Genomic DNA, 27,391 nt, shown 5'->3' with positions numbered 1-27,391 from the left:
TTTTAAATTAATTTTACAGGTTCTTCCTCATTTTGTTTTTGGGCTTTTCGAAAATTCAAACAGCACGGAGAAAAAAACAAAGAAAAAATTAAAAAAAAAAAAAGGGCAGCCAATGGGAAGTCCAAGCTTTGCCCACACTCGCACACTTACGGATCACCTACAGGTCTGAGCAAAGCCACGTACGGTGTGGTGACTTCGTTCTCCCAGAGCAAGAGCCAGAGCAAGAGCAATCTTCCTTCGACGAAGACGACGATTGCCCCAAATTTATCAATACTCCTGACCCAAATTATTCAACGGAAACTCCCCAACACGGCAAAACGTATGAAATTCATTTTTTGATATATCCGTTTTTCAAAAACTTCTCAACGTATCAATCAATCCCTTATCTCTCTTTGTTTCTTTCCAACATTGTTTTTAATAAAAATAGCCCGGTGTCGTCGTGACTCTTTCCTTTTTCTTCCTTCAGTCCCAACCCCTCGCAAAAATGTGCCGGCTTAGCTGTCCTCTCCCTTTCTCTTCTCTCCGTTTTTGACCTTGACCTTTTCTTTTTTCTTTTTTCTTTTTTTCCAGTATAGATTTTTGTGGGCTTACGATTCAGTTGGTATCTAGGGTCATTCGTTCATGGGGATGAGGGGTTGGGGAGCGGGGATCTTCGTGGCGTTGGTGGTGTGGGTTAGGCTAGCGTCCGCTTCCAAGCCGTTTAGGGTTTCGCCGTTTACCGCCGTTTGTCCTGTGGAATCCGCTTCCGATTCGATCCTAAGGTTTCGCAATCGGAATTGCCCCTTAAACGAAGATTCTAGATCCCTTGGTCTCGTAGCGGCTACCGAGGTACGTGTCCACCTTTTCCTTTTACGATTCTGGGTTTTAAGTCAGTATTCTGTATTCAGCATATTTCTTAAATTGCAACATCTTCAACCCCCCCCCCCCCCCCCCCCCCCCCCCCCCCCCCCCCAAAAAAATCTCGATTTTTTATTTTTTTGTTCTTGTTTAATTGTTTGGGGTGAAAGATTTTTTTTTGTGAGTTTAAGCATCTGATGAGGTTGTGTTCAATATGTGAAATATGTCTTATGCATTGTTTGTTCTAGTAGGAATTGAAATTTGGATATTCTGTAACTTAGGTCCTTAATTTTTAATGATGCTGTTAATTAGTGATTTTAGAGTCAAGAACTCATAAAATAATACTGACAACCATGCCAACGGGAGATGAAGGATTGCAAAATTCTGGAAAAATTGCAGTTATTTTTATACGCATTTTGGAAGCATTGCTCTTGCTGCTTAGGAAAAAAAAAAAAAAAAAAAAGTGCTTTGGGTATTACTCAAGATACTAAGAAGAAAATTGTTCTCGGTGCTAATTGAGCTATATCTGAAGCAGTAATGCGGCCAATATCTTTAATGTTGAATCCCTTTCCTACCTTCTTTTTATGCCATCCAAATTGTTTTTGAGTTTCTTTAGGCTTAAAATCATCGCAACTTCAATAAAATTTAGTAGGTAGTGGAGTAGATATAAAAAAAACTTATATAAAAAAAAAAAGATATCAATTTGTGTTTCAAGGGGAAAAACTGAGAAGGTACTTTAGTAGTGTTTTTATGATATTTCTCTGCTCACATTGTGAAGAAATGAAACTTAACAACAACTCAGGATCAAGCTGAGAAGTTGGTCGCTTTTATAAGTATTTTAGCTTTATATTTATAAATCTTTTAGTATCTGAAGGGAATTTACACTTTTTTACTGCAAAGGGAGATGAGCTTTCACTGCTATTGGCATTAAATATGGTTCACACGAACAGCCATCAATATGTAGCTGTGCTCTTCTATGCATCTTGGTGCCCTTTCTCCAGGACTTTTAGGCCAATCTTCTCCATCCTGTCGCTTTTGTATCCCTCCATCCCCCATTATGCAATTGAAGAATCGAACGTCAGGCCTAGGTTTGTATATCACTAACTTTCTTTCGGTTTGTGCTTTGCAATTATATCCTGTTGCGGGTGAGAATAACATTGGTTGACTTAATGCAGCATACTTTCAAAGTATGGAGTTCATGGGTTTCCCACTGTTTTCCTTTTGAACTCCACAATGCGTGTTCACTACCTTGGCTCCCGGACCCTTACTTCTCTCATTGCTTTCTATATTGATGTGACTGGTAAGCCATTTCATTTTGGAACTTATTTACCTGGGGCTTCTGTTTAGAATTCTTGAGTAACCTCTGTCTACGATGAATTAACATAGCGAGTCATAGAGAAGAATCAGTTAAAAAGAATTAGAAGCTTGATTTTGTAGATATTGAGAAGAGAGGTTTTTTATTCCAATCTGCAAGCTGTTTTTTTACTGATGTATCCTTAATTAAATTAATTAGCATTTAATAGGTCATTGGACATGCTTGCCTTTTTTAATTGTTATTTGAGATTTTTTATGTTTTGGTTAATGGAGTTGGTGGTTATGCCTTTGAATAGGCCAACTATTTTTAATGTTTGTGTCTTTTCTCCACCTGCTTTGTTGGAAAATACATGTTCGCACATGCATGGGAGGGCCTATCAAGAGTACGTTTGGTATCAACCAAAAGTGATTGGATGCCTTTTTGCTCGTTAGTAGTCTGCATCTGCATGTGGATTTAACTACATTTCCTCTGCTCTTCCTTTTTTACTTTTTTCAATTGAGCATCTGACTTTCTTACATTCACTTATTGCATGATCTAATTGAAGCTTATTCTGTGTGATATTTGTTGAACTTAACGTATGGGTTTAGGCATTAAGATGGCACCATTGGATCTAACATCCCTGGAAAAAGTTGTATTTCCATCAAATCATGAGAAGCATGATAACACCAAGCAGGAAAGCTTTTCATTCTCACGGGCAAGATCTCCAGAGAAATTGCTTCGGCAGGAGACATATTTAGTTTTGGCCACCGCATTTGTGCTTCTGAGATTGCTATATTTCTATCTTCCAACTGTACTTCAATGTGCTCAATGTGCTTGGAGAAGACACATTCGAAATATGAGATTAGGGAGTTTGTGGGAGCATCCTTTGGCATATCTGAAGTGCGCAATTCAGTTATTCAATTCTCTAAAGGAGCCTTGCAAGAAAAGCAATTTACAGGAAGGAGCAATGAATGCCAGGGCGTGGGCTTCCAAGTCCCTAGCGACAGTCTCAATTGGGGATGCAGGTACCTGCCGGGGTTTGCCTGGAGGTGAATGTCACTGATGTTTCACATAAAGCCTTTGGCTGGCTTCAGAAACTATTTCCAGGAGCTCCTTTTGTTTGGTATAATCTTCATGATACCCGTGATTACATTATTTTGATGTAGCCATGTCTATCTTATCTTGAGGTAGTCATTCATCTCGTTAGCTAGATGATTTAGATTACAACTTTATTATTAGTGAAAAGGGCAGAAATTTTAGACCTCTATCTGTGAATAGTTCATTTTAAATTGACTAAACTTCCAATTGTGTATCCTTTAATCGTTTAAAAGCCCGCCTCTTTACATTTATTTGACTCATTATGTTTATTAAGGAAATAGTTCCAGAAATAGTTCCAATCCTGCTTGCTATTTGACTGCATCATATCTGCGTTCTGCGTATGTTAAGCTGAACTGAGCTTAATTCTTTATGAATGATAGTGAGTTGAGATGATGAAATAAATTTTATAAGACATATCTAAAATGAATTTAGATATGTTTGAATATTAAGATGAGTTTAGTAATATTTATGAGAAGTTTAAAAAATTGTAAATTTCATAAGTAAAAAGGTGTTGAGTTAAAAAAAAAAATTATAAATTTCCCATGTAAACAAGTTTTAAATTAAGATTAGTTTAGTAATTTAAGAGTCATGTGTTTAAATGTTATACCCAACTTAAAATTAAATTGAACTGAGTTAATCTCAATACATTCCAACAATCAAATTAGCCCTTAAGATTGATCTACGAATAAGCTCGAGAAAGAATGTTGGGGCTAGATTCGTCGTGATAGTAATGTTTTATGTGCATTTACGGGAATATGTTGATAAATTTTTAGTTGTCAATAATACCCTAGTCTACATGTATACCATCCATTTAAAGTTGAAATGGAGAAGATTATATTTGACGCCTAGATCTATATAATAAACATAGACCCCTTAAATTAGATAGATGGCATTTTAAAACAGAAAAAGATATCCTGGTAGGCTGAGAATTGGCCAAGCCGGATAGCTTCTTCCACCTGTTAGTTAACCTCCCTCAATGGTGTGCAGATAAGCAGGTCCTCCATATCACCATTCAACAATCAATTCACAAAAATCCTAATTCCCCAAAATCCTGCGGTCCGCAATGCAAAATGACATTTCATGAGCATCATGCTTTTTCTTGAATAAGATGGAGGCAAAAAGCTATTTGAATTTTTTCCCATTTTTTACAGTAAAAGAAAAAGGCAGATCAAATTATACCTCAACTCTGTAAGCTGATAGAGAATTGTAGAACACTAGTCAACATCCACAGAGGCGACATCTTTCTTCACAATCTGTTGACATAGAACACCTTCAGAAAGCCATACGGAAATGAGTATAAACCCCCTCCCGAAAGGAGAATCAAAAAGGAATAAGTACCAGCTTCACAAACGTGTTCCTTGACTTAGAAATAATTTATCACCGTAAACTATAGGATAACTATCATAGGATCAACACATGTACCTGGACTCAAACAAGTAGAGTATTATACCACTGTAAAACGTTATTGCCTACATATTCCAAGGTTTATTTTATTTTTTTCTATCAATAACAATGTTACAATCCCGCCAAAAGTTTCTAAAATATCATAAAAATCACACTGCTTTATATACTGTCTCCACGAAGCTATTCAAGCCCCCTTGTACCATATCTGCTACAACCTCGAACAACGAATATTGCAAATATGCAGCAACTATCAAACGAGTCCAAAAGGAGATATTCTACACATCAATACTTCTGACCAGATAAACATGGGCAATAAAAAGCTTGTCACGCAAAATAGAAGACAATGGAATATATCAATAAGGTGGAAGAGATCCAGCAGCAAGTACATTCATTTTTTTTTCTCAGTAAATCTATTGATAAAAAATTTGAAAATCAAGCAAGTACATTCATACATTCATCAACAATTGTTAAATTCTCCTGTAACTTGTTAGAGACAGATTTCAATCATTTCAAATTAAAACTGATTCTATAACATAAACTGACTTAATGAAACACACTCAACTGCTAATCAGTACCTGTGATATGTATTCTTTAAGCCTCTCATTAACTGGTTCATCTAAAGCTCTCTCAGCGAGCTCATAAAAAGTATTAGCTTCAGGACCACTAACTTTTTCCTTCTGCAAATATCTGCTAACAAAAGCAAGGGGGATAAATGCAACTGTCTATGTCATTTAAGAGCATTATCAATGACAAGTTAAATACGGACTAAAAAAACTCCCCCCTATCCAAATATTCTAACCTTTGCTGGACAAGTGCCTCCAATGCCTGCTTAACGTTTCCAAGAATGGGATCGATTTCATCACTATCAGACAATCCCATTCGCTTCAAATGATGCCAAAGACTATCTGCAACACTTACACCACAAATGTAAGCTCCATTATGTTAGGAAAGCCCAAGAAGAAAAGCAACATAAAATGGAACTTTTACCCTCTTTATTTTTAAGTGAGAATCAAAAGCTGCCAACAACCTCACAAGGTGATGGTAACAATCTGATATGTCCCATTTTGGTAAAAAACCCACTAGAATCACAATAAATCCATAGAGCCCACAAAGCAGATAGCCCGGGTCTCAATACAAATTTTAACCATGAATTTTCCTCCAATATAGGCTGCTTCAAACAGAAATATTCTCTCACCATCTCGGCCTGTATTTCTAGAGTTTACCTTGTCAGAATAATTTTAACACTAAATATACCTTCCGGGATTTTGCCACCAGCTAGATGTACAATACTAAGTATGACGAAATTGAAACCAGTCAGATGTGTCATATTTACATCCTCAACATATCTTCTATAAACATCGGCAGGTAGCTGACTTATGAGGACATAGGATTTTGAGTCTGCAACACCTGGGGCATCAGATTTATGTTACTGTATTAGAGCCAAAAAAGCATAACTGAAAAAGAAAAGAAAAAACAAGGGAATAGATGTATCAGCACTGCACACCATCTCAGATGGTGGGGCACAGCTCAAGATACTGCTTTTTATTCTTGAGTATCAAACATGCCAACAAGTTATTTAGAATTAATCAAAACAACAAACTAGAGAAGTTTGAACGTAAACAGGCTTTTAATGTACCAAAAGATTATTTGTTTCCACTATAAATTTATAACCTCAACTAATAGGTGTAATGAAATTACAGTCAGAGGTTATCTTGGTGGTTATCATAATGGTAACTCAGGACTGTTGGAAAGAAGCACAGACATGAAAAGAAAATTAAAGCCACTGATGGAGAACTCCTGCAACAGGGTAGACAAAGGGAGTAGTTCTTGAAACTCATTGATGAATAAGAAATAGAATTCAAGAGTCTGATGAATCATCAACCAGGCACAAGTTGATGAAATAAGCAACCAAACAAATCATGATAAGATAATCCGCCTCCATAGATACATGCACATCCACATATGTATAATTGTTTGTTTATTTGATTATATTCTTATACACCATGTCATGCTCAAGTGACTGTCACGCACGAGTTCTTTATCCCAAACAGAATTTATCCCCAGTTTTCCATTTTGAACCAACGAACATAATTGTGGACCCAAACCCAAACCCTCTGTCCAGAAAATATGCTTCAATCATAGTACTCGATACTCCACAGTAAGAGGAATCAAATCAGTTCAATTTCTTAAATTTTGTAAAAACCGTGATGGAATTTAAATTCAAATTTCTCCACCAAATGTGATTAGATAATCCTATATTTGGTCACAAGTCCAATCCACTTACAAATTACGTGTTAATGAGAGAAACATATTAACACGCTATTTGATACAAATCTAAGGTAATAGTTCCTCACTTTGCTGGGAAGCACGCCCTTGATTTGTTGATGAAGGACGGGATCTTTGTAGTTCCCTCATCTCATAGCCAAAAATGCTTGAAATCTTTTCTTTAGCCTCATTAATCACAAGAGACGGAAGAGCACGCTGACGATAGTTTTTAGTAACCAGTTGAGTAAGCTCATCCCTCTTAATTGGGCACCCTGAATTTTGGTGGGTTTTGAAAAGGACATAACGGATTACTTCTGCAACAAGCTTGTCCTTTTCCTGGGGAAGAATATTGTTTGCGCATTAGAGCAAATATATTTTCTAAACCAACGGCATGAGACTCATCAAGTGGAATTGAAACAGAAAACTACACCTCTTTTGAAAGATCAAACTGAGAAAGATCTTCTGTAGCACTCCCCATCCTGCAGCAAAAGCATTATCATACAAAATAAAATAGCGGTGAATATACATCAGAACGGTAAAACCTCAGGTGATATTTTTTTTTTTTTTTTGATAGATAATCAAGAAATTTTATTCATAGAAATAGGCAAGGCCCAGTTACACAGGTAGTATACATGAGAAACACCTAGCTAAAGGTTACAATTGAAAGTAGAAGGTCATAGACACTTCGTCCGTTACAAACTATGGCCTCAGGGGATGATTCTTCTTGTTCTCCCTGTCTCTCTTTCTCAGTCTCCCTCCCTCTCTCTGGAGAGGGTCTTGAAAATCAAAAAGTCAGAGCACCCATCAAACAACAGTAAAGAGAAAAGATAAAGAGGCCAAGACAAGAGGGAAAAAATTACATCAGAACTAAGCAAGAAGATAGGTCATCTCCGATGCATGCATGTCGAGAAAAATACACCATTTGAAAAGGTTTTACTACTGTGGATTTCTACATCAAATACCATGACACCATGCTTGGTTTCGACTTTGCCTTGTTTTTTGTACATGCACAATGTGAAACATACCTATCTGATCAAGCTAATTCGAGGTAGGTCTCAAACCTCAAACCTCAGGCCTGTTCAGACAGGCTACAGCACCAATGTTCGTTATGCAATTGGGTTTAGGGGACCCCTACACGCTCCTCCGTTACTAACAAACAAAGCATACATCAATTATTAGAAACCGGTTTACCTGGTCGTGGATAAACGTAGGCGTCAGCAATAGACGACGCGGTTGGCGGCACGGTCTGGCTACAGAGTGCGTCTTCCCCGAACTTCCCCGAACGTTTGGTTTGATTATAGAATTGATTGAGGATGGAGGACTGGAGATCAAGTAACTGGAGACTTCGAAGCCCTAGTCACAAAATGGCGGGAAAATCCAATGATATTTGCCCTCTCCGAGAGCTGAACTAGGCCCAGCTGATATATGGTTCGCATTTTGGGCCTTTGGAACCTTTCATATGGACTTGGATATTTAGTTTAAAAAAATATTAGTTAAAAAGATTAAATAATTTGTTTTAATTAAAGAAATTATATTTACAATTTTAACTACGTAAATCTTACACATTTTTTTGAGTAAAAAATCTGAAATTCATATGAAATTTTATTTTTTTAATAATAAACCGTAATTTTTTTTTGAAGGAAATGTACGGAACTTATATATCCGAAAATTATATCTAACATTATTCTTTTAATTGATATTAGCTGTTTATTTATATAATAAAATATATTTAATTATTTTGTAACTAAATATAAGTAAAACACATTAAACGAATATTAGGGATGAATTCATAACTTGATCATAGTTTCAACTTTCAAAGAATGCATAATTATAAAGAGAAATTTTTTGGTCACAAAAAGATTTCACAAAATTAAATTTACAAACTAATATAATTTAATGTGATATGTTAGATTATAAAATCATTTTTATTATAAAGTAAATCTAACATATCATATCAAATTATGTAATTATAACCGTTCTTGATTATAAATAGAGGGTGGATAATTCATTTTTTCTACTAATAAAATCTAATTTTATAGGAAAGAAATTATTTAGGATAGATAAAAAAGAACTTTCTACATTCAAATTTTTAGATCAGTAAAAAAAAATACTAATAAATAGATTTTAAGGATTAAATAATAATTAATCACATTAAAAATTAACCCTTTTGATAATTTAGGGAGAAATATAAAAGAACTTTTATTCCATGGATAATGATTGTATTGATTGATGAAGAACAAAAGTCAAAAATATGGAAATTGGAAGGCTATGGAGAACTACGAGAAGTGCCGTGGCACATGACAATTGCCTATTTCCTGCGTTGTGCGGAATTATTACACATGATGCGGTTGGGGATTGTACAACGGTACACACAAAAAAAAACCGGCACGTTCGTTCCTTACGAAGAAAGCTTACGAAATGGTCTCTGTTGAGGCGCGAGTGGAGCCCACGTTTCGCCATCACCTCCTGCTCTTCTTATCAATCTCTAGCCGTCAGTGCTCGTCCCAGTCAATATCAACTCCCCTTCCTTCTTTCCATTTCAATCATACCTATAATTCTCATCCAACGGCCCGGATCTCGCCTTCCCAGGATCCAAGGGAGTTCGCATAATCCAAGCCCCAGTTTCGACCATCGATCTTACCCCCCCGGCTACTCCAATCATCGCATCCAACGGTTTGATCCCCTAGTACTGCATATCAGCAAGCGGTTGGCAAGAGCAAAATAGACTTGCGAGAGACAGAGAGACAGAGACAGAGAGACAGAGAGGCGATGGAGAAGGAGAGAGAGCAACAGGTTTACTTGGCAAGACTTGCGGAGCAGGCTGAGAGATACGAAGGTATTCTTTTTGTTCTCTCTGCTTTTTTTTTCCCCTATCGATTTCAGGATTTTGTTATTTTGATTATGGTTTTGTTCGATTGGTGTTGTTTTATCATGTAATTAGTACTGATAGTCTTTCGCCAAGTGTTTCCCTGCTGGATTTTTGACCATCGGACCAAGCTTAAACTAAACCTAACTTATTTGTCGAAATCTGATGAATTCTATTAGCAAATTTGAGAGTAAGGAGGCAGTTGGGTGCTAAGATGAAAACAATTCGTACCATACTTCATCTTAGTTTATATCAAGGTAGAGGATCATCGTAGTGCGCGTGGTAATTTCATTTCCGCTTAGAATAGGACGAATAATAGGTTGGGAGAATACTAATACAACTGTTTATGGAAAAAAAAAAAAAAAAAGCTCAAGGGATCTCATCCATTATCGGTGTTGTTCCATCCCTTATATTTACCCAGAACTAAAAGAAGCCCTGATGATGAGGTGTGGACCTGTGGTTTCCCTAGCATATGACATGAATTGATGCAGATGTTTTAAAGACGCATATTGTAAAGTGAGTTAATCTTTCCGCTAGGTAATTTTATGTCTGGTGTCATTTGTGGCGCAAGCGTAGGGATTGTTCGTGCTATAGTTTAACCCCAAGGGATTGGCCCAAGTGGTGAAGGCCTTGGTCTTGGGATATCCTCCCTTCAAGGTCCAAGGTTCAACCTCTCATGGATGCAAACAATCATTTGGGGCCACATGTCCTGGTAAAAGGCCAGCGATTTAACTAGTTCCGTGTAGGAAAATTTCCGAGGGTGCAGTGTACAGGACCGAGGTTTACCATGCAGGGGTGGGTCCGAAAGGCCCTACCTTGGAAAGATTCCCCAACATTAAAAAAATAAATAAATAAAAAAATCATTGATCACATATATGAAAAGAATTTGGATCTTTATGTTATATGGGACCTTCATAGGTGTATATTTTCCTCCCATGATCCAGTATTCACTATAGTGAGCTGTATCATACTTACACTAGTTTTTTTGTTAATTTAATTTTATTTAGATTTGATGTGTCTTGTCGTATTTTCTTGTTGCAGAGATGGTTGAAGCAATGAAGGCAGTTGCTAAATTGGATGTGGAATTGACAGTGGAAGAGAGAAACCTGGTGTCTGTTGGTTATAAGAATGTTATCGGGGCAAGAAGGGCTTCGTGGCGGATATTGTCTTCCATTGAACAGAAGGAGGAGGGCAAAGGGAATGAACAGAATGCAAAGAGGATAAAGGAGTACAGGCAGAGGGTTGAAGATGAGCTCGCAAAGATCTGCAATGACATATTATCAGTCATTGATGACCACCTCCTTCCATCTTCCTCAACAGGGGAATCAGCTGTTTTTTACCACAAGATGTGAGGATTCTTTTACTGATCTACTAGATTTTAGGTTGCGAGGTACTTTGAACTAATGAACTCCTGAATATGACACTAATAGCAGTTTTATCTGGAGGCATAACTGTTTAATAGGGTCGAACCGTTTACTTGAATTAGTGCAGTTTGATTCTTGGCCAATGGCAATTATCAAGGTGAATGTTTACCTGCATATGTGTCTATATGAGCAAGACTATCGATATCAGATCTTACCATCTGAAGTAATGCAACATATAGGCTTTGGAAATGCTTATGTCTTGATTTTGCATTTTCATTTTGTCCATAGATTATGGGGTTATGCAGTTTGTTTTGAATATGGAACTTGTGTATTTGTATGCAAGACTGGGGGAATACGTTTGCATTGTGATCCTTGTCTCCCTGTTGCAGGAAAGGTGATTACTACCGCTATCTAGCTGAGTTTAAAGCAGGTGATGATCGTAAGGAAGCAGCAGATAAGTCACTGAAGGCGTATGAGGTGCGTTGAATTTGGCTTCTCTGCCGAAGCTCATTACTGCCTCACATTTTTTCAGATTTCCCACCTTTCATGCTTCCTTTTATAGTTATACTCTGATATATCTGCGTTCCCTCTTACTCTATAGGCTGCAACTAGTACTGCTACTTCTGATTTGCCTCCAACTCATCCAATTAGACTTGGCCTGGCCCTGAACTTTTCTGTCTTTTACTACGAGATTTTGAACTCTCCTGAGAGGTTGACATGCATCTCTCTCTCTCTCTAGTAGTAGTGCCTCTTTTGAGCTTGTTTGACGGTGTCTGGATTGTGCAGGGCCTGCCACCTTGCTAAGGAAGCTTTTGATGAGGCTATTGCTGAACTTGACAGTCTGAATGAAGAATCCTACAAGGACAGTACCCTTATTATGCAGCTCCTTAGGGACAATCTCACGTTATGGACCTCAGATCTGCCAGAGGAGGGAGGTAACTCTCTCTCTCTCTCTCTCTCTCTCTCTCTCTCTCTCTCTCTCTCTCTCTCTCTCTCTCTCTCTCTCTCTCTGTGTGCATGCACGTGCGTGCCTGGGAATTTTGAGCCTAGTGTTAACCTATGTATAATTTCAATTTTTTTTATTTTATTCTTCTACTCATATTTTTTGTTGAGGATATGAAGGGTTGGTTCGAGGATAAAATGTCTTTTATCATCCAGTGTACGTGTCAATATTTAAGAAAAGTTTTACTTGTAAAAAAGGTTTGGTTCTAGGACAAAAAGTTCCGTTGAAAATGAACTTTTTCGAGACTTAGCATAGTATATGTTGTTAGCAGTTATAAATCCTAGATGGGTGTTTGTTTTGTATTCATCCCGTGTACTTGGGCTGTGCATGTCTATATATAGATTAATTCGCAAGAATTTTGTCTTTTGGAAGTGCCCGCTAAGTTGCTGCCTGATAGAATCTGGGACAAGTTTAGTTTGGGTGCAAGAAATAAATAAATATAAAGAGTCATTTTCAGTTGTCTGGTGTGAGCAGGTTACTACTTATAAAAGGCAGGTTATATGAGAGTTGTATGGCAATCCCTCTTCCACTTAGTCGCTCTATTGGACTATAGAACTTGTTCTGTTTTTTGTTTCATTCTATTTATTTTTAGAGGGAGGGGGGGTGAATCTTCATTTTCCACAACGGCATTGCAAGTGTTAAGAAATTTAGAATTTGTTCTTGCGGGACCGAATTGCACTTGGAAATATATTGAAATAAACACTCTTAAGCTGATGAAATTCCTTTGTGTGGCTTTCACATTCAACAGTTTCTGATTCCTTCTATTTTGATTTGGCAAACTTGTAGGTGAGCACTCTAAAGCTGATGAAATTCAAACCGAGGTGAGATATTTCATTCTATCTATATGCAGTTTGAAAAGGGTGAAAAAAAATAAAAACAATTTTGACCTTTTGGTTAAATTTGAATTTTGGCGAGTCTAACATGTCTGTTAGCTCTTCTTAGTTCTTTTTTTTAAGATTTATTTTTTTTTATTTTTTTTATTTTGTTCAATAACTTGCAAGCATCGACTTTGCAGAGTTAATCAGGCAAGAGTGATTCTTTGAGCCAGGGTACGTGGAGGAATGAATGGTAGGGCGTGTGCAGGACTTATTTTCTTACTAGTAGTAGTAGTAGTAGGGCCAGGATTTGTGACTGGATGGATTGTATTGTGATCTTTTCTCTTAATTACTGTTATCTGCTACATTTATTGTTATGATGGGGATTTCCTCACTGCATGATTTACCTTATCGACGTTGTCCGTTATGAACCTCATTCGCAGGCTGCAATTGCTCTTCTTTGCTAATTGGATGCTTGCCATGTTGACACAAATGGTATTACCATATCTTCTTTGAAATGGATTGTCTCTTGCTTTTAAACATATGGATACCTAAATCTAATATGTTTAATTAAATTAAATTTCCCATGTTACTTCCGAACAATATTTAGCGATAAACTAGTTGTACGAAATTAAAAGTTGTTTTATTGAATGGTTAATTGTTGTTATATGCAACATAACTTTTTGTGCATTGTACCTTTTGAAGGATTTAGATCCTGGAATCTTAGGGTTCATACCCAAACTCTAGAGCTTAAAATGGGAGAAAAGATAGTCATATTAATTAGGCTTCATGTTTTCAGCAACAAATGCTTAATAAATGTTGTGGAGCTCATTTTATGTCTACCTTTCTTTACCTCTAGACTCTTGAGGAACTCTTAACGAATCCAAATTTCCTTTTTAATATGCAATTTCAATGGAGACACTTCTTCTAGCTCTACCTAGATAACAAAGAAAAACCTATTTGGGTAAAGAAAATCAACCGCCCGAGAGAAGAGAGGCGAAACACAACTAAATCACAGAGATTTGAATAAAGCCGAAAACGATAATAAAATTAAACTGAATAAACTTGAACTGAAATGCGCGGAAAGTATGTGGAGACCAGAGAAGTACGAGGCCACTAATCTGGACTAGGAAGAACTCCAAGACCTTTGGAACTGAAATTCATATATGCCTTAGAACAAAGCCGTCAAGAAATCGACTCTTTTAGATCTCAGCCCTTGCAGCCGAAAGAAGAGGTAGCCATGCACGAGCGTATATATATATATATATATATATATATGTGTGTGTGTGTGTGTGTGTGTGTGTGTGTGTGTTATACTCACAAAGAGATTATAAAAATAAATTTACAAATTAAATTTTTTATATATACTTGATAATAAAATTACTTTATAAATTATAATATAAGTCAAGCAACGCCAGTTTGCAAATTAAAACATACCCACATATTTTTATGCCAGCTTATCTGCCATGCTTCCACACCATTGGTGTATTTAATATGTCAATAAGTAGGATAGCAAATAGATTCTTATGTGAAATGACTCTTATTATAGATATATACTGCACCTGAAGAGCAACCTGATTTAACGAGGCTTACCCCCTAAATCTAACAACAACGCAAGATATATCGTCTTTGCTGTCTCTTTTCAATGCTTCTGCTGTTAATCGCTTAGCTGCCTTCTGTGGGTCTTTGATCTTTCTTGCAATATCAACTGCTTCTTGATTGGCCATCACCTGGTTATAAACATGGAAAAAGGGAAAATTGATCTTTTTACAGGCTTTCTCTAATGCAAGAGCCATGAGAACAATCATATGCCATTTTTGTGTGAATGTGTAACAGTGGCTACTGCCAATGCCAGTAAGGAAACACATCTCTAGACAATTACCTTCCAAAGACCATCACTAGCAAGGATTAGAATATCAGTATTAATATCTTTAATAGTACTCTGTATATCTGGGTCAGATCGCAAGTATGGTTTAAGGCACTTGTCTCCAAAAGCACGAGAAACTGCCAGCTGTCCGTTGACTCTTGGTACATCCCCTGAGAGGTGCAGCAGAAATCAGTGTTAACACTGTAAACGTTATCCAACTTCCAACTCACGAAACAACTTTTCAAATAGCATACTACATCCAAAAGTTTAATATGAAAGATCACCAAAGGAGTTCTTTCTTAAATATGAAAAAAAGGGAAAGAAAAAAATGGCTGCTAAATTCCATTCGATGATATATGCAAGTCCCAGATGCATCCCACACTATCTTTGGTTTAAATCTGTTTTTCCATTATTGGCAAGTAGCATTGAAGTTACTCAGGACTTCAAACATAAATTATGGAGACCACCATGTTAGTAAAGTTGTCATTCAAGATTATGTGCAAAGATGCCCCTTAGAACATATAATCTATGCAAGGAGGACCAACAGAGTTTTCTTTATGACACAGGGAAGTGATCAGTCCACAACAAAATATCTCAAGAACGAGCCTAGAAGTTCCCAGGCTTAATCAAGTGGAAACAAAGCACGCGATTCACTATTTTACTTTCAAGATTATTTTGGCACATATCAAAGAGAATAGAATAGCCAGCTACCTCACTGTGTAATCCCACTAATGCAACAGTGAATCTGGATAAGCCAATAACTTAGGTGGATTGATTTATTTATACAATAAGTACAGAGATTCGCCAACATTTTTAAGTGCTTAAGAAAGAGTTTCTTCTAGGTGATGATTGATGACTTTGATATAATTTATCTTTCCTGGGGAACACAATCTATAGATAAAGATGCAGCAATATCTAAAAACCACAAAAGCCATACTAGAAATTTCAAGTCGCAGTCCCACTTACAAGATGATTCATAGATATTGACTGGTTTAATTTTAGATAAGTAGACATCAGGACGAAATTTATAAAGAGAAGTGCTTGGGAGAAACCTGGCATGTTTGAGACAAAACCACCTTTGTTCTCGATGTTGCCTCGTTCAGCATTGGGGTCATGGTCCGTAGTCATCTGTATTGCCTGGCCCCCTCTAGAGAGAACTGCCCGAGAATCTCCAACATTGGCTATCCATAATCTTTGGCCATTTATCAAAATTGCAGTTACAGCTGTGGACCCACCCCGCCCCAGGTCAGAACTGTGTGAGAGAATTGCATGGTCTGTCTTCTCATAGGCTTTTAAAATAGATCTGTGGGGGTCAACCCAAAATTCTTCCTAGAATGAGAAATTAGAAAGTTTAAGAACACAACCACAAGAAATTTGCAATGATCTGTTAATCTTTGAAGCAACTATGCACCTCCTTTAGGATATTGGAAAATAGATGTTTCTGTAGGTAGGCAGGAACTGTATCTCCAGAATGGCCGTCATATATGGCAAACAGCCCTAATTCATGTTCCTGAACCTGCATAAATTTAGCAACACAAAAATCCTCCATTGGATGATCAGCTTTCCCTTTCACTAGGCTGAAACCATACTTTATTAACCTTTCATTGCTTGTTCCTTTACCAGAGCTAGATGAGGATCGCTGTCCTACAAGCTACATAACAAAACTATGAATTATAAACCCCAATATAAATCCAGCATGGTTTAGAGACAGCCATGAGGCACAAAAGAAAATAATTAGCAGTTGCAAATTTAAAACCATTTATACACATAAGGAAGAAAATTAAAGAAAGAACTAACTAACATAATTAGCATATTATCATCTCATACAGATAAGCACTGAAAGTTATCGAAATGGGGCCTTTTTTCTGAGCAATCATGGGAAATTGCTTCTTCCTTTTCCTCTTATTCTGTATATATTACTTTTCTACACCTTTTCAGGAATGTGAATATGTGTGTTAATCAAGAGAGGGGGAGGTAGAAAAAGGGCCACTAAAGTTCTAAATTATGTCAACGGCAATGTATAAGATCCTTCTCTTCTCTCCACCTTGCTACATAGGAAAAAATACCAAAGGCCTTGTGAGTCCTAGAATATAGAGTTTGTTAAAGACCCAACCATTGATCCAAAAGCCCTAGGACTGTTGGATACTAATTTGATTAAACCTTTAACCCTCAGCATCATAAAATTCCACCACGCTTCCGAATCCGACGTCAACAGCGGCCCAATCAACCGACATTGACCCAGTGGTAGCCCTTTCCCTTTTGACTGCTTCACTCATCTATTAGTATTCATTAACTTAACAACACTATGTACATACATAGTACCAATGACTTGAATGACGTGGTCTCTGCTCTAATACCAATTGTTAAAGACCTAATCATTGATCCAAAAGCCTTAGGACTATTGGATACTAATATGATTAAACCTTTAACCCTCAACGTCATAACATGGTTCAATTCAGAGCATTAGTCCATCCTACTAAGTGGCTTAATAGTGTTACACGTTCAAAATCTCTTGCACAGAATTTCAGCAACCCAGCAAAAAGGAGTCTAACTCTGGACCAAGATATCCCCATCAAACCCACTAAAGAAGCAAGGGGATATATGAGGCACTTGTATTCGAGGACATTTTTAAGGCACTTAAATGTACCAGATATGCTCATAGACCATAGTTATACAAGTAATTAAACAACAAAGAATGATCAATAACGCCTCCATAACCTGTGAAAACTGATCAATTCAACTCAATAAAATTACAATTATCATATTCATCCATAGTCTGTAACTCTAAAAGAAAATTGGAACGCCTAAAAAAACTTCCTCAATCAATCACACAAATAGCCCTCACAAAAATTGAATACCATGCCTTTCCAGCTTCTTGGTTAAGCTTTCACACAACATGGCATGGCATATTAGTTATGATAAAAGTACCACTGAAAGACATGAAGTAGAGAAGTATCCTTACCTGAGGGTAGGAAGCATTGAAACAACATAACCTATCCATAAAAAGATACTCAAAAGCCCCTTCAAGTTCTTTGTTTGAACATCCCACTCCTATAGTCACCTCCAATCCAAGTTTCAAAACAACCCACCCATCCACAACCCGAAATCACAAAGCTTCCTCTAATTCACAAGCTGCACAGTCAAAAACATACTCGGTCGGTATGCATATGAAACAAAACCCCTTAAAATAGAGGTTTAGAACGGGACACCAACCGCCCCCCCCCCCCCCCCCCCCCCAAAACAAAAAATCTCCAGAAAGGTATAAAAAATTATTAAAAAAAAAAAATTTTGAGACAGGAATTGGGCAATCAAAATTTCCTCTCACCAGTCCAATTGGAAGCCAAAAATTGCTGAGCTAGTTGTTTTGGTTGTTTATGCTGCTGCAGTGTTGCGGCCGCTTCTTCTTCTTCTTATTAGTTCCCACAAGTAATCGAAGAAATTAATGATAATTAAAAATATAAAACGAAGCAAAAGGTAGAAATAAAAAAGAATGGAGAGGGAGATAGATCATTTGAAACTCTTTTCTAAAGAGAGAAGAAAAAAACGAAATATTATGTATACAAAGTCTGTGAAAGGGAGGAAGAGTCGAACGAGGCCTATGGTTTTCCGTGATAATTTACAACCGTTTCGGAAGTCTTGGCAATGGAAAGTTTTTTATAATAATGAAGGAAAAAAGAAAGGCCACCAGCATACTTCTTTGCTGTTGACTTTGACGCTTCTTGCTTCTGCCGTCTCCGTTTCGAGGTTCCCATTCCTGTAACTCATTGGTTGCTCGACTATTTATTCCATTCCCAACGACCATCAACGTTGAAATAAATGCTCCAATTTGACAACGGCCAAGTCATATATGTCATTTGCAAACATAATTTAAATATAAAATATTTTTTAATTTTTAATTTTTTAATTATTATCTCATTATTATAAATTTTTTAAACTCTCACCAAAATTATAAAACACAAAAAATAATACAACATTTTCAAATTTTAAAACAAAAATTATATTAAAAAATTATATTCAAACAATTTTAACTTTATAATATTTTTACTCAAATCTTTCTCTCTCATTTTCTAAAATACAATAAAATATCTTAATTTAAATTATTTTAATATTATTCATAAATCATTTTATTACCATTTACAAATGACAAATATGTTAAGATATTTCAAGGTCCAGTTTTGCAACACAACATATATAAAATATTCTTATAAAATATTATCATATATTTTCTTCCCAAATATAACTGAAATACAGCACTTTTCAATTTTAAATATTTAATTTTTTTATCTAATCATTAATTAGTGATTACAATTTTTTCAAACTCTTAAGCAAAATACAAAAATATAATAATATTTTTTTAAATTTAAAAAAAAATAATACGAAAAAATTATATTCAAATAACTTTTTAACTTTCTAATATTTATATTTAAATTTTTCTTTCACATTTTTTAAAACTCAATAGAATATTTTAACACAAATTATTTTATTACTATTCACAAAAATACTGAAATATTTTTGTTATCCAAATGGGTCCTAAATATCCGAACGAGCCCTAATAATATTTACTTTCCATTTTCTATTATTTTTAAAATTTTAACAAAAGAATCAACTTATCACTTTTTATAATTTTTTTAAAATTTTACATAAAATATATTATAATTTTTTAACTTTATAATATTTATATTTAACTTTTTATCTTACATTTCTCAAAATCCAATAAAATACTTTAAGCAGAATAGGAACTAGGAAGAAAACAGTTTGCCCAGGTCAAGGTAGCAATGTACCAAAGGGAGAGGAGATAAGAAGCTCCTTAATTTGTAAGTTTTCAAGCTGTACGGTATCCATATAACTCATTTTACAATTAATTAATGGGATAGGAAATCTCATTAAAAATACTCGTTCTTCTTTTTTTTAATTCAACTGTCGTCCATTTAAAAGAAAGTTGAAAGAGAGGTCTTTTATGTATATCATTACTTAATTTGAATTTACATCTATATATAGGTAATGCAGCAGGGGATGTTGCAATGGGATAACAAAAACAAAAAAATTGGAATAGAATATCAGCCTAATCGGTAAATTGAGAAAGCAAGCACAAACCTGGTTTATTGGAGGACTACACAACCCTATTATGACTCTATTCTTCCCTTACAACATTTACTATACAGCATAGCTACATATATGGTACAACAAAGAAAGGAAAGCGGCTAGCCAGATGAGCTGCTCGTATCCAAAGTAGGTCGGCTAGCTGATCGGGTTAGTCCGGTGAAACCAAAAGGGGGCGCCTGATATATGTGGGATACCGGTTCAACATCCCATTTGCCAAGAGTTGAGCATGACACTCATGATCTCCACCTCCGAACTACTGATCCTCTTGTCTATAGACGTTCTACCTGTTGAAGAAAGAAACATTTAGACAACTATGAGGATTTTCTTTCAGGAAATACTGAAAACAAATGAGAAAAATAAACATTATCTTGATCCCAATAACATCGGGAAAGTAGAAACCTTAAGTATATGAGAGCAGCTAAACCAACTTCATGTTGCCAATAACTTTCTCAAGCTGATTGGCAAAAAGGCATTGCTAAAACAAGACAACCCAAGGCACAAACTGTTCATCGCTGTTGTTATTCACCTTACATTGCAACAATCAACCTACCCTCTATATTTCACACAATCTCGTGTTTCATGAGTATACCAAACACATTAAGATTGATTGTCACATTATTCGTGAAAAGATTCGCTTGGGTCTTCTCAAAGCCATTCATATTTCTTCAAAAGAACAAGTTGCCGACATCTTCATCAAAGCCTTAGGTCATGATCTTTTTCACCATTTTTCACGCAAGTTGGGTATTACAGATCTACATGCACCAACTTGAGGGGGAGTATTGACAGCTATATATCTTCCCATATACTTAGCCTCCAAAAAATTAGCAATCACCTTAATTCTGGGGTAAAAAGTCCACTTACCATATGTACATGTTTCTATACTTAGTTTCTTGTAAATCTATTTATTTGTAAAGATGTACACAAATCAGACATACAGATTAAATAAAATCATTCTCCTTCTCGGTTTTAACAGTTGTGTTCAGAATTGAAGATTATATTCATCATACCAATGCTTCAAGAGTTCTTACCCAGTTTGAGATAGCTGCCTCCAGTTAAGTATTTGGTGAGACTGAGGATGCCTTGGCAAGTATGATTCGTCACCCACAAACTGCTCTGAGTAGGTAGGAGTTGAAGGAGACCAAACTGGTACCACACCTCCATCCCTCTCTCGCCTACTACTGCTAGAAGATTCTGCCGTGGAATCTTCAGGGCCATTCCGGAGCACTGTTGGAGTACCAAATTGTGGCAGGTTGTCTCTCCGAACAGTCTGAAGAACTGGTTGGTTTAATGTGTTCCTCATTGCTTCTTGATTTCCGTTTAAATTGGTTGGCACTTCACCTCTGTTATCTACTGCCAAATTTTGAAGATCCACAGAAGGTTCTTCCTCCTCCACTCTCACCAAAGAAGAAGTCATGCTCGGGACCATTTGATCCTCATAGCGACGAATTGTAGTAGAGGGGTTGTTCCTCACCGGTTCAAGATTTTCCTCCATTTGTATATCTTGAGGAAAGGCAATCGGGGTTGAATCAGACTCTCCAAGCCCTTCCTCAGTTCCATTTTCAATAGCAGCTCTTGATGCTGATTCTTGCTGCCACATCTCTGATAGTGCTTCTTGCAACCTGGCTTTTGCTGCATCTATCTCTACAATGGGAAGAGGATAGTTTGATCCCAGCTCAATTCCAGCAGCTTGGAGCACAGATTCTGGTGCATTCCACGGGTGGTGTATCCACTCAGTTGGTAGCCTGGCAAGTTCAGGAAGCCAACGTCGTACATACTCTCCATTAGGGTCAAACTTGTAACCCTGAAACTGTCAGAAAATAATAACCTAGTTATTTCCTTACTAAAAGATATCATCCACGAGCAGCTCTGCAGCTAATATTAATGCACGAGTCAAATGTCAATGTTTTATGATTGCATTCTCAGAGTTCTATCTCCATATTCCTTTCACAACTTTGCATTTTTAAAGTTGAATGCAGAGTTGGGGGAACCTTGATTAATATGAAATGTTTCAGAAAAATAAATTTTGCAATACAAGGTTCTCAATGTCATGTGTGTGGTTATGCCCACGGGCAAAATCTTTTGAACTATATTTGAATACAAAGAAAAAAAAAATGCATTAAGAGCCATGCAAAATCCGAATGTAAACCAACTAGAGCATGAACCTGGAGCCTGCTGAAAGCCCCCAAAACTAAGCTATAGAATACAGTACGCAGGTTTCTGAAGGGAAAAACACTGTTAACTTTAAGCATAAGAACATAAGCCCAGGTATGAATTTGATACCACTTGATCAGTCCTCAGGGCTTCACCAGGTTACCCAGGCATAACCTCACAAACATGTCTCCTACATTTCCACCACATGCACTCATTCAGACAGACAGGTGCAGAGGCTGACAAGAAGTTATGCTAGGACACAAATTATTCTTTAAAAGCCTTCGATTAGGAAAGCTAGAATCTTGATCTGAGGTAATACATCTATATTGGAAAGTCCAGAGAATATGTAGAACAGTAAATCAGAATTAGCATAGATTTAAAGATGTGGTGGTATCTGGAAGGTCAGAAACAGAACCAAGTTGGCCAGAACTAGGTAAATCCATCCTCACCTGTGGATTATCTATTCGGTCAAATTCACGGCCGTCAGGGACAGTACCAGATATATACTGCCAACCAAGAGCGTCACTCTCAAGATCCGCATCTAGGAGTGTATCCCAAAAGTATTTCATCCCCCATCTCCAGGGAAGTTGAAGAACCTTCACAAAGAAACTAGAAACCACTACTCGTATCCGATCATGCAACCATCCAGTGGCCCATAGCTCCCTCATCCCAGCATCCACCAATGGATAACCAGTTCTACCTTGTCTCCATGCCTTAAAATAACCTTCATTCACGACCCAAGGGAAGTACTTGAGGTGTCCAAGAAGAGGCCTTTCATGGCTGTTAGGATGGTTAAAACTCAAGTATCTTGAATATTCTCTAAGACCGATAGACTTCAGAAATAAGTTTACACTCTCTTCACCGGCCTCGTTTCCTTCATTGGCCCATAGAACCTGCTTGATGCGGACAAGATGAAATACTTTCCGCACACTCACCTCCCCAAAATGCAGGTGGGGAGAGAGGAATGAGGTCGTGGCACTATCTGCTTTCCTGCGATTTTTAGAATACTCTAACAATGGCCCATTTATGAACGTAGTCAGAGCCTTATCAGCATTGCTCCAACCGGGTGACCATGCTCGAGCAAGAAGTGCATTGCTTCCCTTCTCTGATTCATCTTCAAAAATTAATGCATCTGATGGGCACCTTGATACATCACCTGAGAATGCGAAGGATGCAAGAAAAGACGTGAGGCTTGGAGACACATAAGGTCCTTGTTCATACTTCTAAATTATAACATCTTAGAGTTAACTGCAACCTTGGTTTGGTAATATTATCCACTTTAAATGTTGAAAAACTTATTCCTATATTCTTTTTTTATTTCCAAGTAGTAATTTCATTTAGATGTTAACATGGTCGTATTAGCCCCTCGGGGTGAGTTGCGACATTCTAAGATCCATCAGATATTTTGGAGGCTAAGATGCCTCGGTAAATGAGAGGGAAGAACAGGACATAGAATATGCATCACTTGGTAGACAGGCTAAAAAAGTTTCCAACTTTCCATGTCAATAGGTAACTTTTTTTTATCGGGTTTTTAGTTTTTTCCGACAAGTACTCCGTGGCCCCAACCAGTGGTCAATAGGTAACTTGTGAAGGCCAGTTAAAAGTTTCACCACGTTTTTATGGTCTGGATTATCTGTTAATCATGCCACCTGAACTATAATCTGTCTAGACATTTAAAAGTTGCAATCTTTGCAATAAAGTCCTTTTTATTAGCTTCAATACTGTCAGCACACAATGTGCCACGTTAAATAGCTAACATAACACAATTTGATTATTTCACCACTGGAAATCCACATAAACCATTTTGTTCTCTTGATTTTTACCAATGTTTGTGATACTTTCCAAGTAATTGCCTAATTAGAACTGAGAGCAAGCATACAAGATCTCCCATATCAGGGGGCTTGCCATTTTGAATAAATTCAATACGCAATCTCTTGTTAAAAAATCAAAGATTTCATCCTCATAAAAATACATAGAGATTTGGACGAACATTGACCTGAAATTATCCTCTTAGGTGGGAGAAGTGGTGCCTCCGGGTCATAAGGCATGCTAAGGCATCTTTCCCAGAAGGAGGCGAAAGTTGTGAACGGTTGGCCATAAGCATCATTAACATCCCACGGTTCATAGAGCAAATCCGCATTAAAGGAACGGACAGCTATCCCTTGGGCACTTAAAACCTCCTTTGCCCGGTGATCCCTAACAAGTGACAAAGGGTCTAAAACACAGAAATTAGCCAGTAAATTTAAAATGGAAAAGTGAAATCTGTTGACTTGAACCACAATTGGATATTCTGTAAGCAGATGATGAATATGAATAACTTTATGCAGAGTAGAGAAACCCTTTTCCCTTTTCAGTATATCAAATAAAATTTTTATGCTCAAAACTTTGGTCAAGAAAGATGAATAGATATAAAAGAAAGTGATTGATCTTATCCGATGTCGTGGACAAGATGAACACAAACGGATGAAGAAAAAGAAAAATCCCAATATATATGTTTATATCATATAGATGGCACCCATAGAGCAAGTATCAAACCCATTATATTGTAAGCATCTAATGATCAATAAATTACCCAAAACAAAATATGATAGAAAAAGCGACCCCACTTCATCCCATACATTCACCATAACAAACAATCTTGGAAGTTTTAAAGAATATAAACAGTTTCTTGGGTAATTAAGAATGTAAACAGAGTTAATTGGCCATCCAAAAGTTCATAGTCCCAAATCAAAATAAGAAAATAATAAATTAACCAAAACTCAAAAGAAGAAAAATGGTAAAAGCGTATGACAACAATAAGTATAATCAAGGCCAATCAACATGTTCCATAAAACAGGAGGAAATCATAGAAACAGACCATATAAATGGTTGAAGAAGACTTGAGTAGCACCGGTCGACTTGACAACCTCAAGAAGAGAAGAAACACTGTCAGTTGATCTCTTGGTGACAAGAAAAGTGCCAAGGCTCCTCAAAGAGGAATCAAGGTGAGCCAAACTGTTCTTAAGCCACCACCTTGAAACCCTTCCTGGGTGGAAGTGGCCTTCCTCCTCGGGTGCCCAGATGAAGACAGGAACCACAGCACCTGCTCTCACTCCAGCGGCCAGAGCTGGGTTATCCTCAAGTCTCAGATCTCTCCTGAACCATACAATACTACATCCTCCACCTGACATCTCCAAAAAAAAAGAAAAAAAACTACTAACCTCAATCGAGACACACACACACCCCCCCTCTCTTTCTCAACTAGACCATATCCTCTCTCTCTCTCTCTCTCTCTCGTTGTTGAGCACAAAAGGGTATTGTAATTAATCCTTATCTTTTGTTTTTTCCGTATACCATTTTGGTAATGTGGAGAGGGATTTAAGACCATAAGCAGGAATAAAGCGCGATCCATTTTGGGGTGGAAATATTTTGCATTTATCTTTTCTTCTCTTTCAGATATGATCAAATATAATATTTATTTATTCATTTTCCCACTTTGTTGGGTCATGGGTGAGTTTCCTTTTCATGCGTAGTCTTTATTAGACTAGTTGCAGCCAAAATGCTCTTTGCAGGGGGGAGAGAGAGAGAGAGAGAGAGAGAGAGAGAGATTGGAGGGCGAGTGACGACCATTGGGTAGTGGAGGTGGGGATACGAATTGATCGGCAAATTGCAGCCACAACTTTTTTTCTCATAGATTTTTTTATTTATGTTTTTTCTTATCCTATGCAACAACAACGAATCCGCACCCACCTCTCTAGTTTCTTCCCTAATCCTCTCTTTGACAGAGTGGAAATTTGTAAATTATATTTTTCTGCTTTATTTGTAGTCTGTTTTTTCGAAGCCATTATTTTAATAGACTGGAGCACCTATTGGCGAAAAGCCATCAATATGTTATTGTCCAACAGAACAGAGTTTCTGTTTTGTGCAGAAAGCCCCCATGTTTTGGTCTTCAAAATATTTATTAATGATGCACACAATATATTTTTACAACATATTTCATAATAATATTATAAGATAAAAATATTTTTTTTAAATAATATTATTTTTATAAGATATTTTACAAAAATACCCCTCATTTAACACATTATTATGAAATTTATTGTAAAAAATATTGTGTATAAATCATTTTCCTATTCATTAATGTTTTTTTCCCTTAAATTATGTTTTTCATAAATTTTATCACACAAATTACTTCAACTGATATATATAATTATTTATAATTTATAATATAATAAATGAGATTTAAAGTTATTGATTTCATGTTTCACGGTCCAAGTAACTATTAAATACTTCGATCTAGTTCTTAAATACTATGCTCCTCTCGTTTTGATTCTCCTTGTCATGACCAAATGTGGTAGCCATATTACTTGGCCTTGAACAAATCCTAGCAAAGATTGATCCCTAAGTTAATGGAGGTTTAGTATTTAGTGGTAGAATAATGTATGATGATGCAAAGGGTGATCTAAGTGATAAACTTGTAAACTTGGTTCCAAGAGGCACGGCTTGATGCTTGTTCTTGGAGTTAGCACTACCTTGAGATGGAATTAGAGTTTGGATGCAAATGGAGGCTAGGGTTGGACAATGGTTTCAAAATTTTGGGAGGTAATTTAGGAGTGATTGATTTCAGCTAGGGTCAAAGGATGGTGATTGATTTGATGAGAGAGATTCATTGAATTCCTAGAATGCAGGAGTTATTTATGGAAGGTATGACCAGTTGACAAAAGGGATAAGGGTTTGATTATGGGAGGTAATTAGAGTTCCTAAAGTTTAGGAAATCTTATATGGTAAGTGAGGATTTCGGCTAGGTCAATTGAGAAATTGGAAGAATGTCAATTTATGGTAACGCCTAGTAAGAAAAGTATGGAGGGTAATATGGTGGGCGTGTAGTGTGTTTGGGAGGTGGGATATATGCAAGAAAATGGATGAACACAATGGAAAATATGAAAAACACGTATGAAATAAGCAAGAACACAATGATAAACAATTCAACATCACTTCACGAATTGCATAATGTTGAAAGGAAACTTCTAATATATTAAATAGAATGAATCACACATGTTTGCGAATTGAAATGTGGTGATCCTCTCCTTGTGATTCAGGGATTGCACTCAAGTAGCTCAAGTGCATAAGCACCAAAAAATACTATTAAGAACAATGTAGCCGTCCTCTAAGGAATTTGACAAAAGATGTAAAAGAAATGACTAAAGGTCCTATATATAAAGATTACAGAGTGGAAACTCCCAAAAGGTCCATTGAAAAATACTTAAATAAAAGTAAATAAAAGTAATAAAATAGTCTTGCAAGGGCCATGGTGGCCAGTGACATGCAATGGCCAATGGATGGGT

The 27,391-nt window shown here is 36.6% G+C and overlaps 5 protein-coding genes across 11 annotated transcripts; 2 read left to right on the top strand and 3 right to left on the bottom strand.

Annotated features, from left to right (window-relative positions):
* Positions 1-121: 121 nt before the first annotated feature.
* LOC122319121 (5'-adenylylsulfate reductase-like 4) lies at positions 122-3,478 on the top strand. 3 transcript variants are annotated; one of them, XM_043137038.1, is made up of 5 exons: positions 122-319; positions 610-828; positions 1,738-1,925; positions 2,013-2,137; positions 2,740-3,478. In XM_043137038.1, exons 2-5 carry the CDS (start codon positions 622-624, stop codon positions 3,192-3,194), a joined length of 975 nt encoding a protein of 324 aa, XP_042992972.1. In that variant the 5' UTR covers positions 122-319; positions 610-621; the 3' UTR covers positions 3,195-3,478. The 3 variants fall into 3 exon arrangements, with proteins under 3 accessions (XP_042992972.1, XP_042992970.1, XP_042992969.1); XM_043137036.1 differs by having other exon boundaries at positions 571-828; XM_043137035.1 differs by having other exon boundaries at positions 122-828.
* Positions 3,479-3,951: 473 nt separating this feature from the next.
* LOC122317828 (melanoma-associated antigen 12) lies at positions 3,952-8,303 on the bottom strand. Of its 3 annotated transcripts, XR_006244658.1 has the most exons (9): positions 8,090-8,303; positions 7,329-7,377; positions 6,988-7,234; positions 5,888-6,040; positions 5,433-5,538; positions 5,209-5,320; positions 4,568-4,651; positions 4,409-4,482; positions 3,952-4,280 (listed from the first exon to the last, which is right to left on the bottom strand). XR_006244658.1 is itself a non-coding variant. In XM_043134863.1 (8 exons), exons 2-7 carry the CDS (start codon positions 7,374-7,376, stop codon positions 4,444-4,446), a joined length of 705 nt encoding a protein of 234 aa, XP_042990797.1. In that variant the 5' UTR covers position 7,377; positions 8,090-8,301; the 3' UTR covers positions 3,952-4,280; positions 4,409-4,443. The 3 variants fall into 3 exon arrangements, 1 of the variants encoding a protein (XP_042990797.1); XR_006244657.1 differs by lacking the exon at positions 4,568-4,651 and having other exon boundaries at positions 4,409-4,499; XM_043134863.1 differs by lacking the exon at positions 4,568-4,651 and having other exon boundaries at positions 8,090-8,301.
* Positions 8,304-9,371: 1,068 nt separating this feature from the next.
* LOC122318464 (14-3-3 protein 7) lies at positions 9,372-13,382 on the top strand. The gene is made up of 7 exons (XM_043135825.1): positions 9,372-9,734; positions 10,806-11,112; positions 11,518-11,605; positions 11,730-11,839; positions 11,915-12,063; positions 12,918-12,952; positions 13,147-13,382. Exons 1-7 carry the CDS (start codon positions 9,668-9,670, stop codon positions 13,150-13,152), a joined length of 762 nt encoding a protein of 253 aa, XP_042991759.1. The 5' UTR covers positions 9,372-9,667; the 3' UTR covers positions 13,153-13,382.
* Positions 13,383-14,283: 901 nt separating this feature from the next.
* On the bottom strand, positions 14,284-18,586 carry LOC122318463 (probable protein phosphatase 2C 9). Of its 2 annotated transcripts, none has more exons than XM_043135823.1 (7): positions 18,507-18,586; positions 18,139-18,219; positions 17,776-17,945; positions 16,225-16,464; positions 15,866-16,142; positions 14,829-14,983; positions 14,284-14,676 (listed from the first exon to the last, which is right to left on the bottom strand). In XM_043135823.1, exons 3-7 carry the CDS (start codon positions 17,812-17,814, stop codon positions 14,536-14,538), a joined length of 852 nt encoding a protein of 283 aa, XP_042991757.1. In that variant the 5' UTR covers positions 17,815-17,945; positions 18,139-18,219; positions 18,507-18,586; the 3' UTR covers positions 14,284-14,535. The 2 variants fall into 2 exon arrangements, with proteins under 2 accessions (XP_042991757.1, XP_042991758.1); XM_043135824.1 differs by having other exon boundaries at positions 18,139-18,222; positions 18,507-18,540.
* Positions 18,587-19,840: 1,254 nt separating this feature from the next.
* Positions 19,841-25,486, bottom strand: LOC122318548 (cryptochrome-1). Of its 2 annotated transcripts, none has more exons than XM_043136005.1 (5): positions 24,925-25,486; positions 24,064-24,282; positions 22,517-23,223; positions 20,945-21,723; positions 19,841-20,200 (listed from the first exon to the last, which is right to left on the bottom strand). In XM_043136005.1, the coding sequence occupies exons 1-5, from the start codon at positions 25,235-25,237 to the stop codon at positions 20,197-20,199; spliced, it is 2,022 nt and encodes a 673-aa protein (XP_042991939.1). In that variant the 5' UTR covers positions 25,238-25,486; the 3' UTR covers positions 19,841-20,196. The 2 variants fall into 2 exon arrangements, with proteins under 2 accessions (XP_042991939.1, XP_042991940.1); XM_043136006.1 differs by having other exon boundaries at positions 20,945-21,717; positions 24,925-25,484.
* Between the last annotated feature and the right edge of the window lie 1,905 nt (positions 25,487-27,391).

The sequence above is a fragment of the Carya illinoinensis genome, chromosome 8 (assembly GCF_018687715.1).
Source record: "Carya illinoinensis cultivar Pawnee chromosome 8, C.illinoinensisPawnee_v1, whole genome shotgun sequence".
Classification (NCBI taxonomy): domain Eukaryota; kingdom Viridiplantae; phylum Streptophyta; class Magnoliopsida; order Fagales; family Juglandaceae; genus Carya; species Carya illinoinensis.
Note: the sequence above shows the minus strand (reverse complement) of the source record. Positions and strands in the feature narration are given on the sequence as shown.